General features: G+C 50.5%; 1 protein-coding gene across 9 annotated transcripts in view; it reads right to left on the reverse strand.

Annotated features, from left to right (window-relative positions):
• Window positions 1-14,378, reverse strand: part of LOC142572620 (uncharacterized) — a 188,944-nt gene that overhangs the window by 22,644 nt on the left and 151,922 nt on the right. For 2 of the 9 annotated variants that reach the window (XM_075681861.1, XM_075681858.1), the window contains exon 2: window positions 220-246. The exons of 2 other annotated variants lie outside the window; for them this stretch is intronic. In XM_075681861.1, the coding sequence (XP_075537976.1) occupies window positions 220-246 (27 nt within the window). Of the gene's footprint in view, window positions 1-219; window positions 247-913; window positions 988-1,748; window positions 2,031-7,673; window positions 7,847-14,378 lie in introns of those variants that run through there. 5 more of the 9 variants (XM_075681854.1, XM_075681855.1, XM_075681859.1 and 2 more) reach the window with 5 other exon arrangements.

Here is a 14,378-nt window from a genome sequence, read left to right on the forward strand (position 1 = left end):
GCGGTGGGAGTCGGGGCAGCGATCGGCCGCGCCGGCCACCTGAACGGAAAGTCAGCGGCACATCCAAGAATAGAGCGAGGCGTAAAAGGCAAAGTGAACGAAGGAATTTACTGGAATGCCATAAAGAAAAGAGTAAAACAAATGTAGGGAAGTGGGTGCATAGTGCATACGAGCAGAGACAAGATGTGCCATCGCGAGAAGGCGTTTCAGAATACTCACCTCGGGCGATGCTCGTGCCGACTATGCCTGGAACGACACAAACGGCGAGTTTCGCAGTCAGCACTGGTTCACAAAAGGTGCAGACGCGCTCGACACTATCGACGGCAGCGATGAGATAGGAGCCTCGCACACGATACCGCAATCAGTTGGCGTGAACGCCCTATATATATATACGCGTACCAACTACACTGGGCGCAAGCAGCGACGCCATCTCGGAGTATCGGAAGTATCGGCTGTAATCGCGCTCCGAAAGCACTCGTCGCTGAGTGGCACATAAATTTCGCTATACAACAAGTAGTTCCGGTCACGGTCATAAAAATCGCGGCGCCAAATATTTGCCGTCGGTGTGTACAGATAGCAGCAAACGCCGCGAAGTCGATCATGCTTCCGCCTTGCATGCGATATTGAATTTAATGCGCAGCATATGCGGCCAGACAGTTTACCACGTGCGCACTGCCATTCTCCGTTTGGATAGTTAATTAAGCAGTACTCGAAAGCGCGAAGAGGAGTTTGCATGTTTATCGTACTTTGCGATTGACAGCGATTCAGAGTGGGGACGGATAAACTACGTTGTCCACTCGGTTTTACATTAGCAGCTAAAATATTCGACGCTCGGTATGCTCGTACTCGATCAAGTTTTCAAATAAAAAGGCGTGACACGTCCAAGGCAAGTTTTCTTGCCTTGCATACGCACCTCTTCAAAGTTCTTGCGCCTGCTCGGCAGACGATCGTCTCATGCCTGCTCCGGAACATTTTTGTCCATCAGGAAGATAACCGGTTAGCAGCGCCTAATTTTAAAGCTTCTCGTCATTGTAACCTCCAACTGTACCAAATATACGGAAGCGTACCAAGCCCTAGTGTGTGTACGTTTAAACTGCAATGTCCGAACGACCAGTATCCAAGGCTCGGAGAGTGCCACAAAGCAAGGGTTTTCGTGGCAGCCAGTTGCCGCATAACTTCCTGCTGCGTAGAAGCAGCAACTACATGGATCGTATTTGCGGCGTACTTAAGGCGCGCCGCCGCCGCGTCATTTCACGCCGCGAGATGCCCTTTGCCGTAAATCAGGGATGAATGAACAACCACGTGGAGACGGAACGCGGCAGCGACCAAGAACGAATTTCGTTCACAAATGCAGAGCGGACAACGTTCGGCACGAAAGACGCGGCAACGCAGCCTCAAACACGTTTGATGTGGTCTAGACGCTGCATTAACACAGTCTATACGGTAAACGAGCAAAACACATGGCTAAGAACGAACGTGTATACCCCTACTAAGAGTGAACGGGAAAGCTATTTTCCTTCCGCCTGAGTTTGACAAAAAAAAAATTTGATAACTTCGCATACACTCCAGTATTTTGGCTCTCGGTCGAAAAATAAATGAAATTAACCGTTGACCAGCCTCGTGTCATGCTCAGTTCATATATGCTGTCTCGACCGCGCGCTAACCTGTAAGTCCACAATCGGATCGCGCCACGAAACAAGCGTCAACACGCGAATCGACTCGAGAAGGACCACACGGAAGACACTCACCCGGGCCTGTAGTACACTCGCTCCGGCGTTTCATAAATACGGTCCAACACGTGCACCAGCTTGGTGTGCGCCTCCGCGTTTCTCGGCCGCATGTTGACGAAAGGATCGACGACGCGCCGTGAAAATACTGCTACAGCGAGGGTTCGCTCGAGAGCGGACGGGAATTCGCGAGGGCAGATTAGGAAGACGACGACGTTCGGCGGCGGCGACGGCCACTGGCCGCGGACGGCGCGCGGCTTCCTTGCACGCCACGCGTCGAGCGGGACTGCGCCGCCTCGTTACGTGCACGCGCCGGCGCTCCTTCGATAGCACAGTCATCGTCGCCTGGTTGTCGTCTCGCGTGCAGGGGGGCGCGACAGCGGACGCGCTCTCTGATAGACGCATCCGTATTCGGTGACCAACAGCGCCTGCCTGGCTGCCGCGTGACGTCAGTCGGGAAACGGAGTGTATGCGTATACAACGCGCGCACCGCCGTTACACTCGAGACGTGCAGAAGTCGATGGGCGTCACTGGTGCGCGTCTAGAGTGCACCTATGTACGCCGTCAGTGGTCGATACAAGCTGGTCATTTTTAGCGGTCTCGGCCGCGTGTTGTCCGATGTCGCGAATCGCTCAATGAAAAGCAACCGCCGAATCCCTGTCCCGTAACAAGATACTGAAGATACCTCGTGTTTAAATACGTGTACGGACAGCACTTCAGTTAAAGTCGCTCGAGCAAACCAGAAGTTCTGAGAAAACACAAAAGTGCCTTCACTCTCTCCCTTTCTCTTCCCCTTCTCCCTTCCCCCAGTGTAGGGTAGCCAACCAGACTATTGACTGGTTAACATCCCTGCCTTCCTGTATTCTTTCTCTCTCTCTCTACCTCGTGTTCTTGGACGTCGTGCCCCGTACAGAGAGGAAAGATAGAATGTCGTTATTACGACATTTAAATGACATCATCTCGCTTCGTTATTACAGAAGTCTTTCGAACTAGTTACCAGTAGTATTATATTGTGCACAAACGGATGCACGCTGCGATTGTCGCTGCGAGCCCGGTACTTCCCAGTAAATAACGGCATGCGCGTTATCAGCATGACATAACATTCCCGACCGGAAAGTAGCGGGCGCGGAGTTTTCAAGAAAGGAAACGCAAGCAAGGCAGACGACGATTATCGTTGTGTGGCAGATATGCAGCCCAAAAGGTGTACCTTTGTCTAAGAGTGCGCAATAAAGCGTTTTTTTCATGTTTTTTTAAAGGAACGGTCGTTACAGTACGATGGTGAATCGATCGAAGCTATAAACTGGTAAGAGACATTGTCGCCAAGAGCGACATCGACGTCGTAGAAGTCAAAGTTTACGCAACTGTTGTCTGCATGGAGGCAAGAAACTTTTTCGTTCTTTCATTTCCGTCCAATGGGCGCCGCCATTATGAAAGCGATGCGGTCGTGACACTTTCGCAACGTTTCACACAGCGGCGCTCATGTGTACGTCGCATTATTTCGCTCTCAGAAGCCGGCCACAACACCCGACTGTTGCGCTGTGCAGTTAGGGAACTTCCGTGTCAAACGGCAAATATGATCACGACCAAATGCTTTCTGCCGAAAAGCTTAAAGTGCAGGGTAGCAAACCAGAAGCTCTCCCTATTAACTTCCCTATACCTTTACCGCCCCATTCTCTCTCTCTCTCTCTCTCTCTCTCTCTCTCTCTCTCTCTCTCTCTCTCTCTCTCTCTCTCTCTCTCTCTCTCTCTCTCTCTCTCTCTCTCTCTCTCTCTCTCTCAAAGAATCTAAGTTCGCGCTCTGCATACGTTGGACGCTAGCAGCATTCGTAATGTCTTTCTCAGTCACGCGGAACAAACTCTACAGTGTGATCCACCCTGTAGGAACGCACATTAGGTTAGTATTGCCACACTGATTACATTTGAAAGATTTATCGAAGGTCCGCAGATTAATTTTAGTAGATATGCCTATATGCCGTAATATTAGCAATTTGCTTAAAATAATAGGTTACAGTAATCTTGCAGTTACATGTGCTCTATCAGCATATAGGTGTTCCTTGTTAAATTACAGGATTCACGAGGGGAGGTATAGTGGTCACATACTGCGCCGGGGAGGCGAATTCCTGCTCTGGCAAGGGAGCGTCTTTTGGAGCTGCGAGTCGGACAGGGATAATCGGAGATCGCTGGGGGAAGTATTCGTCCTACAGTGGACATATATAGTCAGCTGATCATGAATTCTCTTTAACCATGGGCACACACCGAGAAAGCGCCCGCGGGGAACGCGTTCGTGACGTATTTATCCTGTGACGACGATTAACTACCATGACGAGAAGAGATTAGAGAATGCCACTACGTAGTACAAACTACAAAAAAAAAGTATAGAAACAGGAGGGGGGGAGGCGGTGTGGGGCACATGTCAGTGTGACAGACAGACAGCACGTCACTCAGGGATGGCATCCCTTCCGGTTCCCCGCTGTGCGAAATTAGCTTTGACACTGGCCTTGAAAGCTTCGCCGTTTCATTTCGCCGTCGGGAAGGGACCACGCACGCCCATAGTGCAATACTGCGCGCTCTTGATGCGGGGATCGTTTTAGCGGATCTTGAGGAAGCGTATCATGGATGCTGGTGTTTAATGCCGTGTATTGTTGCAAGAACTGTGCTCCGGTATCATAATCATGGAGGTATTACTTGGAAATTTACACTTACAACCGCAGAGCAACAAGCGGAAATGACCAAACCAGACTAATCAAGCAAGTGCAAGTCGTGTTCCCACTGTGTAGGTAGTGCAACGCGGACTCGCTCGAAGCTGCATGGCGGGTTGACTTTTTTTTCCCGTAAGGAGTAGAATCTCGCGAAATGCAGGACATCTGGCAACCACTCGCATACACAAAGAAAGGAATTAAACTAGGAGGTAGCATGACGTAACGTAACCAGCATTTGCAAGCCAACCCTCCGTGAAGCCGTCGCCTTTGCGAGCAGTAAAAACAGCGCTAAACAACAGGACGAGGAGAGGGACACTAACAACTGCGCTGCTCGTAATCATGAACCAACCAGCCCAAATGCGCACTCGTTCGTCGCCTTCGCTCTCTCTCTCTCTCTCTCTCTCTCTCTCTCTCTCTCTCTCTCTCTCTCTCGTGCCTCTAAAAGACAGCCCTGAGTCCGCCGGAGTCGGCACCGTGCGCTTGGTTACCGCTGTGTTATGTTAAGTGGGCACTTGTTCGAGTGGTTTGCCAACCGCTCCGCACACATTTTTCACCAGCCGAACGCCGCATCCACAGGTGATGTGAGGCCCGTGGCCAACAAGTGCACATATTTTTTTCAGGAATTTACACTTGTTACCCGAAGACGGTAACATTTTAGGGCTCATGAAGTGCTCTTGTTGGCGAGTGTTTGGATAGACTGTGTACGTAAATCTGGGTTGTATGTAATATACAGACGAATGTGAACATGTCCGGCCACGCTAACATTAGTACGATTTTTTTATGGAAAGTGGGTTACTGTATTTTGCTCTTGACGTATTACTCCTCGTCTGCTGCTTGCGACTTCTATGGCATCTTGCCTGCTTGCAACTTTGATATATTATTGGTGTTCTATACCTAGATATAATTCGCTTATTAGATAAGACACTGCGATCACTTGATGTAAATATACACGCAAACAGCAGTCAGACCACGTGCAGCGCATGTCTTCATTTTTCTAGTGTGACAATGAGAAACATGTCCAGCAATTGCGGACATTGCTCCTTCGGTCATCTGTTGAACTTCACCGCAATGCACCAGCGTAACTCAATGGGGAGCATATTCAGAAAAACGTTATTTCAGAATTTTGACCCAATTTCAACAACCTTCAATTAGCAATGGCGAGAGAGCACTTTCTAATAACATACGCATTTACGGCACTTTGTGGAGTTAACGCTGGTGCATTGCAGTGAAGTTCAGGTGCCCGAAGGGGCACAACGCCCAGAATTCATGGGTACGCCGGCACCAGTATCGGGTGCTAACATATCAATATACACGCACTCCTGCCACTAATAAATTATTATTAATAATAGTCATAACAATCAATCGCTATGACTTGCTTGGCCTGGTTATTCCGTCGGAAGAAAGTATGGAATGTAGTTTATTTTTTTGTCTCATTCTCTCGGGTAGGATTTCTGCAACAGTTCTCGCCAGTTGTCATGCTACTGTTACTTTATTTGCCTGACACGAGATATTCGCACGAGCACGTTCATGCAAGCACGTGAACGCAGAGTCATCTGTTAAAATGTGAAGCAAAGCCATCTTTTGACTTCTTTTTTTTTCGGGCTAAGCACTTCAACCCACTTTCTTGGCGCCATTAGCGCAAGGAAATCAGCTCGCGTCAAGCCTGCGATTGCGCAGCCTGATGCAGTGATTCGCGGAACTCGACCCTGCAGCTATCGTCGCACTGCAGGTGTTCGTATATGTACGCCATTACGCGTGGTTTCTGAGTGGCTTTGTCTACATCAAACCAGCTCTTTGCCTGCAGTATGGGCTTCACGCTTCAAACCTACAGCTGACCGTCTAACGGAAGAGACGGCTACGCCGTACGGCGAAGGGAGTAATTAAGGCACGCGCCCAGGGCTCTCAAACGCATCGGCACACGTGTGTATTTCTTACGTGGCACTGTAGGATCGGAATATGGTCCCAACTGTCGGGAGTCTAGCCGCAGTGTCCTCCAGCCCATGGAGCACGAGACGCAATTGCCGATGCTACGAAGATGGGTCTTTTACAATCGGACAAGATACATAGCAAAATAGATTTTGTTATGTCAACTTTGACGGAAGGTCGATTGACATCTACCGCGGAATTCTCGGCGCTTTCAATCAAGCCCACGCACCTGGTAAACTCCTTGCGAACGGTAAAAAAAAATACATAACGTACGTAAATGAAGACGTTGGGGATCTCCGTCGGCGTCGCCGCCGCTGCGAGGCGGCTCTCAAAAGTTCGGAGTTGAAAGACCAGCTCTGGGCCGTCCGGCAACGCGAGTATGCCATCCGAGTCCAATGACGTCGAGCCGCCACCTGAGGCCACCACAACCAAAACTGCCGGACCATTCTTTTTAATAAAGTTTATTTTCTTCTTCTCGCGTTGGTAAAACGAATGCGGCTCACAGACTGTGCTCCGAGTAGTTGCCGATCATTTCTGTGACCGTAGCTAAGTAAAAATACAGAAAACTGTTTTTCGTATATACTAGTGCAGGCTGCAAATACGAATACCAGACGTGGTGGGCGGGGGGGCGGGGTGCTCCGTGACCATGGCTGCGAAAATATTAAGTTTATTTCTCAGCATATCCCGCCGCCCGTAAGCTCTTTGATGCCAACTGTACATGTAACAGCCTGTTTGACACGATGACTGGTGCTGCAATAACATACTGCACTGTAACGTGGACGCTCCGTTCAGACCTAACGAAAAATAATCAAGGCATCCAAGGACCGCATGACTGCCAGTGAACGTAAAAGAGCGGCGGTCGCCTAAAATTGTCAAAACATGTGCCCATTAAAAAAAAATCTTACTGCTCGCTAGCGCACATGCTCTGGCAATGCTCCGCGTTAAGCGGCACCGTGTTCACTAAAGAAGAAGACTGGGTGGACGCCCTGCAAAGCGACGACCACCAGACCCAGCTCCGGGCCGTCCAGAGGGCTCACGAGAGGGCGGAGGCTCACGGGCTTCCCGTCCCAACGTGGGTGCGGCCCGCGACCCCTGCCGACAACTAAACCAAGAGTGGGTGGGGAGGGGTTCCTCAGGACACATTAAAGTTATTTCCTCCTCCCGTTTCTTAAGAGTGTACGTATATAAACCGCTTGCGGATGCAGTTGCAGAGAAAACTTCAAACGAAAATAAAGAAAGGCGCTATGAACTTTCTTCCAGCTCCCCCGAAACAGAAGCAAAAAAAAAAAAAAAATCTTGGAGCGAGAGACGTTTCAGCTTACAAGTCCTGAAGCCAGTCGTCCATTTCCGACGCAGGACGGTAGTGAACAGTCTCGAGAGGTCGCATCTGCAGATCCATGTTTCCGCGCCGCGGCATGCTGTAACGCAATTTCTTCGACGCCGTCACCGCCGAGAATGACGGGAGAATCGCGTTATACACAAAAATCCGGCGGCCGGGAACGAGCTGCTATCCTTGCCCGATTTTGGGGACGGCGCGCCCACTTCCCTGTTCGCGACACGGCGCATCGCGATCACCGTGCCACACAGGTGCAAGCGGCGGCATTGAAAAAAAAAAAAAAAAAAAAAAGAGTGACGCACGCGGAATTTGGAGAACGCAGCGTCACGCGGACGGCTCGCCGCGAGTCGTATTTCACTCACGCGCAAAACACACGCGACGGCCACCGCCCGTTGCTTGACGAGTCCGCTGCGTGCGACCTCGCCTGTTGCTCGGCCCGAAGCGCGATATTGGCATTGTTGCCACTCTCCACACACGTATCCACACCTTCTCTCTCTTCCCCTTCTCCCTTCCCCCAGCGTAGGGTAGCCAACCAGACTTGACTGGTTAACATCCCTGCCTTCCCATCTCTCTCTCTCTCTTCTTGCCACTCTTAAACGGTGGAGCGGGCGTGAACTGAGAGTTGCGCGTCGAGCATGAAGTCGTACGGGCTGCCGTGTTAGCCCTGTAATGCCAAACAGTTCCTCATCAAGAAAACGTTGGAAGGACACGTTCACCTTTGTTTATGACCACGAAGTATACGCTTGTAGAAGAAGAAAATGAGGAAGAAAATACGACGCAGCAGACGACTGCGGTTTGATTTTGACCGCAGAGTTTCATAGAAAAATTACCAGAAGGAACTCTGGCGCTAGTGTCCACGGGAGCTGCAGTGGGAGCGGTTGAGCCAGCATGGGAAGTATGGGAAGTGCATGGATTTGCCTAAACCTTGTCCTTCTGGCTTCAAACGGCGTCGTGACCTTGTAAGCTCGTCATGGTCAACAAAGTGATGTGTAATGAATAGTTAAATCAACAGTATTAAGATAGTCCGACGGCAGGAATTCGAACACAGCACCTGTGGCACAGAAGCCCGATATTGAAACCATTATGTCACGGACTCATGCATTGACAAGCGATATAAGATGCCCTTATGAATTTATCGCGGGCAAGCCAGTGCCTTGAGACGCTTGGCGCGTTTCGATTTGGACACCTGGACCGTCTGAACCGTTGCAATTAGTAGCTACTGTGCGTGTTCGCATCGTCTTCTGCACTTCGCAAAGTGCAGATTGCTCTGAAATTTACGACAGTGAAGGCATATAAAGCGTAATGAACAAAGCCACAAGAACGTTTGAATCCACAAGCACGAAGATAAGACAAATCCATGCACTCCCCATTATTCCCGTGGTGGCTGAACGATTTCAGCGCCAGGGTTCCCTCTAGTAATTGTTGTAGGAAACTGACTGACCACCACATGTACCGACGCTGGACATCAAAGCCGTGGACTTGCGCAAAACGTAGAAATACTATATCTGTTAAGCCATCTCGGAGAGTAAAGTATACGTACTGTATAGATTCGATACGTATATAGTTTGAGACTTAATTCGAACACGCGATAACTACGTATTTTGTGTTTTGCGTTTTTCTTTCCAACTTTGCCCAGTGTTGGTTTTTGAATACAGAGACAAACCACGGCGCCAGTGGTTATCAGCGTGACGTCAGAAACCTAGCGGTAACCTTCAAATTGTGGTCGTTCTAGAGCAAGAAAGCTAAAATTTTCATGCTGCGTTTTCGCACGCCTTCGAAGGTAATACAGTATGTTTTACAATGATAAACCATTAATTGTGAACTGTTGCCCGCCTAATCTGATAAGCAATGTATGAGCTATGAGCTTGCGGTAAGTTATTCTATTTCTTTAATCAAATGCACACTTCTATTGGCTTTCCTGCAAGAATGAAGACACGGATGCTGGATAAGTTGAGGTGTAATGACATACGTTTGCTGCTTTTTTTCGTAGGTGCATTGTATAAGTCTGAAATGTATGCCATTTTTGCTGTATAGCATCTAGGGGCCACAGAACTTAATTTTTGCTGTTTTTCGCTTGCAGTCTGCTCGGTAACCTCTCAATATACGCAAGGAACTTAAAACCACGTTTCAACTAGGTTCGAGCAAGCTTTTAAAATGGCGATAGTGAGTTTTAGAAATAGAGCACCCTAAAGTCTTTGTAACTAAAGCCAATAAACTACCGACCTATCTACGACTAATTCCTTTGGAACACTAATGCACCCCGATGGCTGTGAGGCTCTATATAAGGCTATCTGCCGATCGATGCACTGAGAGCCTATCGAAACTGTAACGAAACAAGATTCCGAGGAAATTTTTGGCAGGGTGGAGTTAGTGAACGGTGTAGCCCGAGGGCAATGCCATAGTCGTATAAAAAGCGTTCCTTAAGTAAAGGGTACACTATTTTCTTATTTTTGTAACGCTATCTTTCTTAAAAAGCGTCTTGAAATTGACTTGGATTAATGTTGGCATATGTAGTTTTGTACCATATCTGAGTGCAGTTTGGTCGACTTTGACTGACAAGCACCAATCAGAAAAAGGCGTCTTCACTCTTCGCTTAATCGCCAGTCTTCACGGGTATTCGGTCATCACAAACAACAATGGGAAGTTTCTATTCAGCAGCCATGGATATAGACGGTAAATTACACTCCTGCCGCCAGCCTAATGACTGTTCACACACGTATACAGTTCGCTGCTCTCGTCACAAACTTGTTCCGCACAATTTTCCTTAACACGAAGTTAAAGAAAGAAAGAAAGAAAGAAAGAAAGAAAGAAAGAAAGAAAGAAAGAAAGAAAGAAAGAAGGAAGTGGTCTGGGATATACCGAACAGAAACGACAATCGGCGATGCGAGACGGATTGCACATTACGGAACAAACACACAGATTTCTCCCACCAGGAAATGGCTTCGAAAGGAAAACATCGCGCGTCCACACGGTGCAGAGATGACGCTCACCCACAGTCCGCACGGCAGCAGTATATTTTACGACGTGCTGCGGAAAGCCTGCCGGGGAGATCTTTATGTTGGTCCTTCCGGATCCGCCGGCTTGCGTGCCCTCTCTAGTGATCCGAAGGCTACTCCAACGGGTGAAAACGTCCAGGAAAGCCTGCCGGGGAGATCTTTATGTTGGTCCTTCCGGATCCGCCGGCTTGCGTGCCCTCTCTAGTGATCCGAAGGCTACTCCAACGGGTGAAAACGTCCAGAGGTGTCCAATAGGCGCTCAAGAAACAGAGGAGCATGAATGATGGCACGGGAAGAACGCGCAGCACGGGCCGGAATGAAGTAAGTATAATACGGCCACCTAACCGGCTGTCTCGCGTAGAGTTGGCCGCTTGAAGGGGGCGCGGGCGCGCGTTGGCCCAAGCCAGAAGCTGCGGCGCCGAGCGAACGAGACGGTGACGCTGCAAGCCGGCGCGGCCGCCGAGGGCGCGAAGCAGCGATGCGCAAGAGAGAAGGAGGCGCTGGACGGTCGCCAGACGCAAGGGGAGGCCCTCCCGACTATGTCCGGACACTCTCCTTTCTGGCGCTGGCGACGGGGTCCCTTCTTCGCGCCCTTGACACCACCGCGCTCTCAACTTTTTGGCTGCGGACGGGCCCAATCATGGCTGCATGCTCGCTCGGTCTCTTGTTCTTCGAAACGCCGCAACGCGTTCGGCGTTGCTTTTTGCTTGCGCGCGTGCGCGTACACTCGAGTTGCGCAAGCACGAGAGATGGCTGTTCTGCAGAAAAGACAGCTTTCGCGCAGTTGGTCTTCGCGGCACACACGCGACGTACGTGCGGTGTCGGTGGAAAACTGATATCGTGAGAGATACTGCGGGGTTCTTCAACGTGCACCCGATGCACGGTATACACGAGCGTTCTTTGCATCCTGCGTCCGGATAAGAATGCGGCTGCCGCGGCCGGGGTCGAACCCGTGGCCTCGTGCTCAGCTGGGGGATGCCACACCACGGCAGGTTCAGAGAGAAAGAAGGTACGCCCGTGGGGAGGAGGGAGAGGACGATGTACGTACGTATATACATTGATTGAACGAGATGAGCAGCGAATGAGCACTGAACCAACTGAACGTGAACGAAAGTAGCCGAGGCCTGTTCATGGTTTCGGCGCGAAGGTTTCCTATCCTCACATCCCACACACGCGCACTCCCTCTCGGTTATTAACTGCCACAAAACAGGAAGTTTCTCTAAGCACACTCCCTGGACGCAGTGAGAGAGCCCTTCGAAACTGTCACGAAGCAATCTTCCGACGGAGAAATTACACGCAAGGAAAACTGAAGCCGGACTCCATTTTTGAAAAAAAGAATTGAAAGGTGCATATGGCTACATCATGTACTGAGGAACATTCTTAGATCACAAAGAAATAAGGGGATCCACTGCACCAGCATTCCTAGCTCGTTGTGCGGATTTGCCGCGTTTTCGAAGCAGCAATGTGTCCCATGCCATGAAGGAGCTCCATCGCGACCACCACCGCACCTATAGCAATGATTGGGTCATAAGGAGGTCATAATGGAGAATCACCAGAGCACAACACGTCGTCAAAGGAACGTGTACGCCGAGTTTCTGGAAGCTGCATGCGGATCTGAAATGCAGCCTGCGAATAAAGCGCAGAGAAAACAACGTGACGTATCGAAATAACAAATGTTGCGATTGTTCACAATTTTCCGAGTCATCACGTTGCGCGCGCCCGGAATACGAATAAGGCGGAGGAAAATGGCGTGTGCTGTTGCGTTTCGCCTGCGACACGTGGTTTTGCCGGCGCGACTGCGGCGGGGCGGCAGACATTTTGGCCCGATCGTCGTCGCCGCAACACTCATCGCCAGGTGTTTCCAGGCGCGTCTGCGGCGATGCGACCGCCTAGGGATCCTCCTCGCATTCCAGTCATTGTGCCCGAAACAGGCGATGCCAAAGCAGGGATCTCATTCCAGTTATTGGGCCCGAAACAGGCGATGCCAAAGCAGGGATCTCGTTCCAGTCATTGTGCCCGAAACAGGCGATGCCAAAGCAGGGATCTCATTCCAGTTATTGGGCCCGAAACAGGCGATGCCAAAGCAGGGATCTCGTTCCAGTCATTGTGCCCGAAACAGGCGATGCCAAAGCAGGGACCAGCCTCTCATTACAGTCATTGTGTCCGACCGGCAGCGCCACGACAGGGTGCTACGAGATCGTGCGCAGCGCCACGACAGAGTGCTACGAGATCGTGCGCAGCGCCACGACAGGGTGCTACGAGATCGTGCGCAGCGCCACGACAGGGTGCTACGAGATCGTGCGCAGCGCCACGACAGTGTGCGTCACCATTAGCCCATTGTACATTCACGTGCTCGTCTTTTGAGGGGTTCCTTCTTGCCCTCAACTGCGAGAGTATAAAAACAGCTGCCCCCGGACGCCAAAAAGGAGGGCTCCGATTTCTTCTGTTGAGTGAAGTGCTCTCCCGTCTCTCTACTTCGGTCAAACCTGACCGCCAACTCTTTGCGATGTTAAAATAAACAAGTTGTTTCGTTGTTACCAGTCGACTCATGCTTTGCCGGGACCTTCGGATGCTTCGAGTTGTACCCCAGGCCGCCAGGCCAACGCTACCCTTGGGGCTTGCGACCCAGGTACAACCACGGGCGTCAGCGCCGAGTTCCCAACAGATCGTAACAGCGGTCAGATCCAAACATCTGGTTGGCAGCGGTGAGATCGCCTACGACTTCAAACAACGGTCTGCCAGCGGCGAGATCGCGACAACGGAGGCCAGCAGCAAAGAGATGCAGTTGACAGTATGCTGAGCAGCTCAACGACGATCCGGGAGCAGTGCAACGAGCCCTGTGTGACGACTGGTTGCCTGCAGCGGAACGACTGCGCGGAATTCCTGCCTGCGAGGTTTGGTGAGTGCGGGACTTTCTTCTTCTGAGCTTTGCCAGGCTTTTGTTAGTGTCAGAAACAGAGCTGGTAATTGTGGTTGTCGTTGCTGCCGGGTTAGTTGCGGCAAGACAATAGTAAGCAGTAGAGAAAGCAGCATTCAGAGCAGCCATGGATTTGAAGTCGTTGCGCAAACCGAAATTGTTGGAGCTTGCAAGAGAGTTGGGTCTGGAGGTCTCAGACAAACTAAGAAAACCGGAACTGATAAAGGCTATTCTTGAGTTAGAGGCTGAGGATGACGAGCTGTCGGAATGCCTTGAGACCATTGAAGAGAGAGAGACTGCAAAAAGACAGGAGCGCGAACTTAAAGAGCAAAAAGAAAAAGAAGAGCGCGAACGTAAAGAACAGAAAGAGCGAGAGCAACAAGAGAAAAAAGAAGAGCGTGACCGTCAACACGCTTTGGAAATGAAGCGTCTCGAGATAGAGATGGAACGCGCTCGTAATGGAAGTCAGGCACACGGTGCAGGAGAACGCGTATTGTTCAAAATGACTGACCTAATGCGGCCGTTTAAGCTTGGAGAGGACATTGGTTTGTTCCTGGTTAACTTTGAGCGAACGTGCGAGAAGCAGGGGTTCTCTCGGGAAACGTGGCCACAGCGCTTGCTCACTTTGTTACCCGGCGAGGCGGCCGACGTAGTCGCTCGCTTGGATAGAGAGGAGGCAGAGGATTTCGACACAGTGAAATCGAGTCTTCTAAAAAAGTACCGGCTGTCTGCGGAGGCGTTCCGTCGGAAGTTTCGGGAAAATGAGAAAGGCAAAAGT

Source organism: Dermacentor variabilis, chromosome 2, assembly GCF_050947875.1.
Source record: "Dermacentor variabilis isolate Ectoservices chromosome 2, ASM5094787v1, whole genome shotgun sequence".
Taxonomy (NCBI): Eukaryota; Metazoa; Arthropoda; class Arachnida; order Ixodida; family Ixodidae; genus Dermacentor; species Dermacentor variabilis.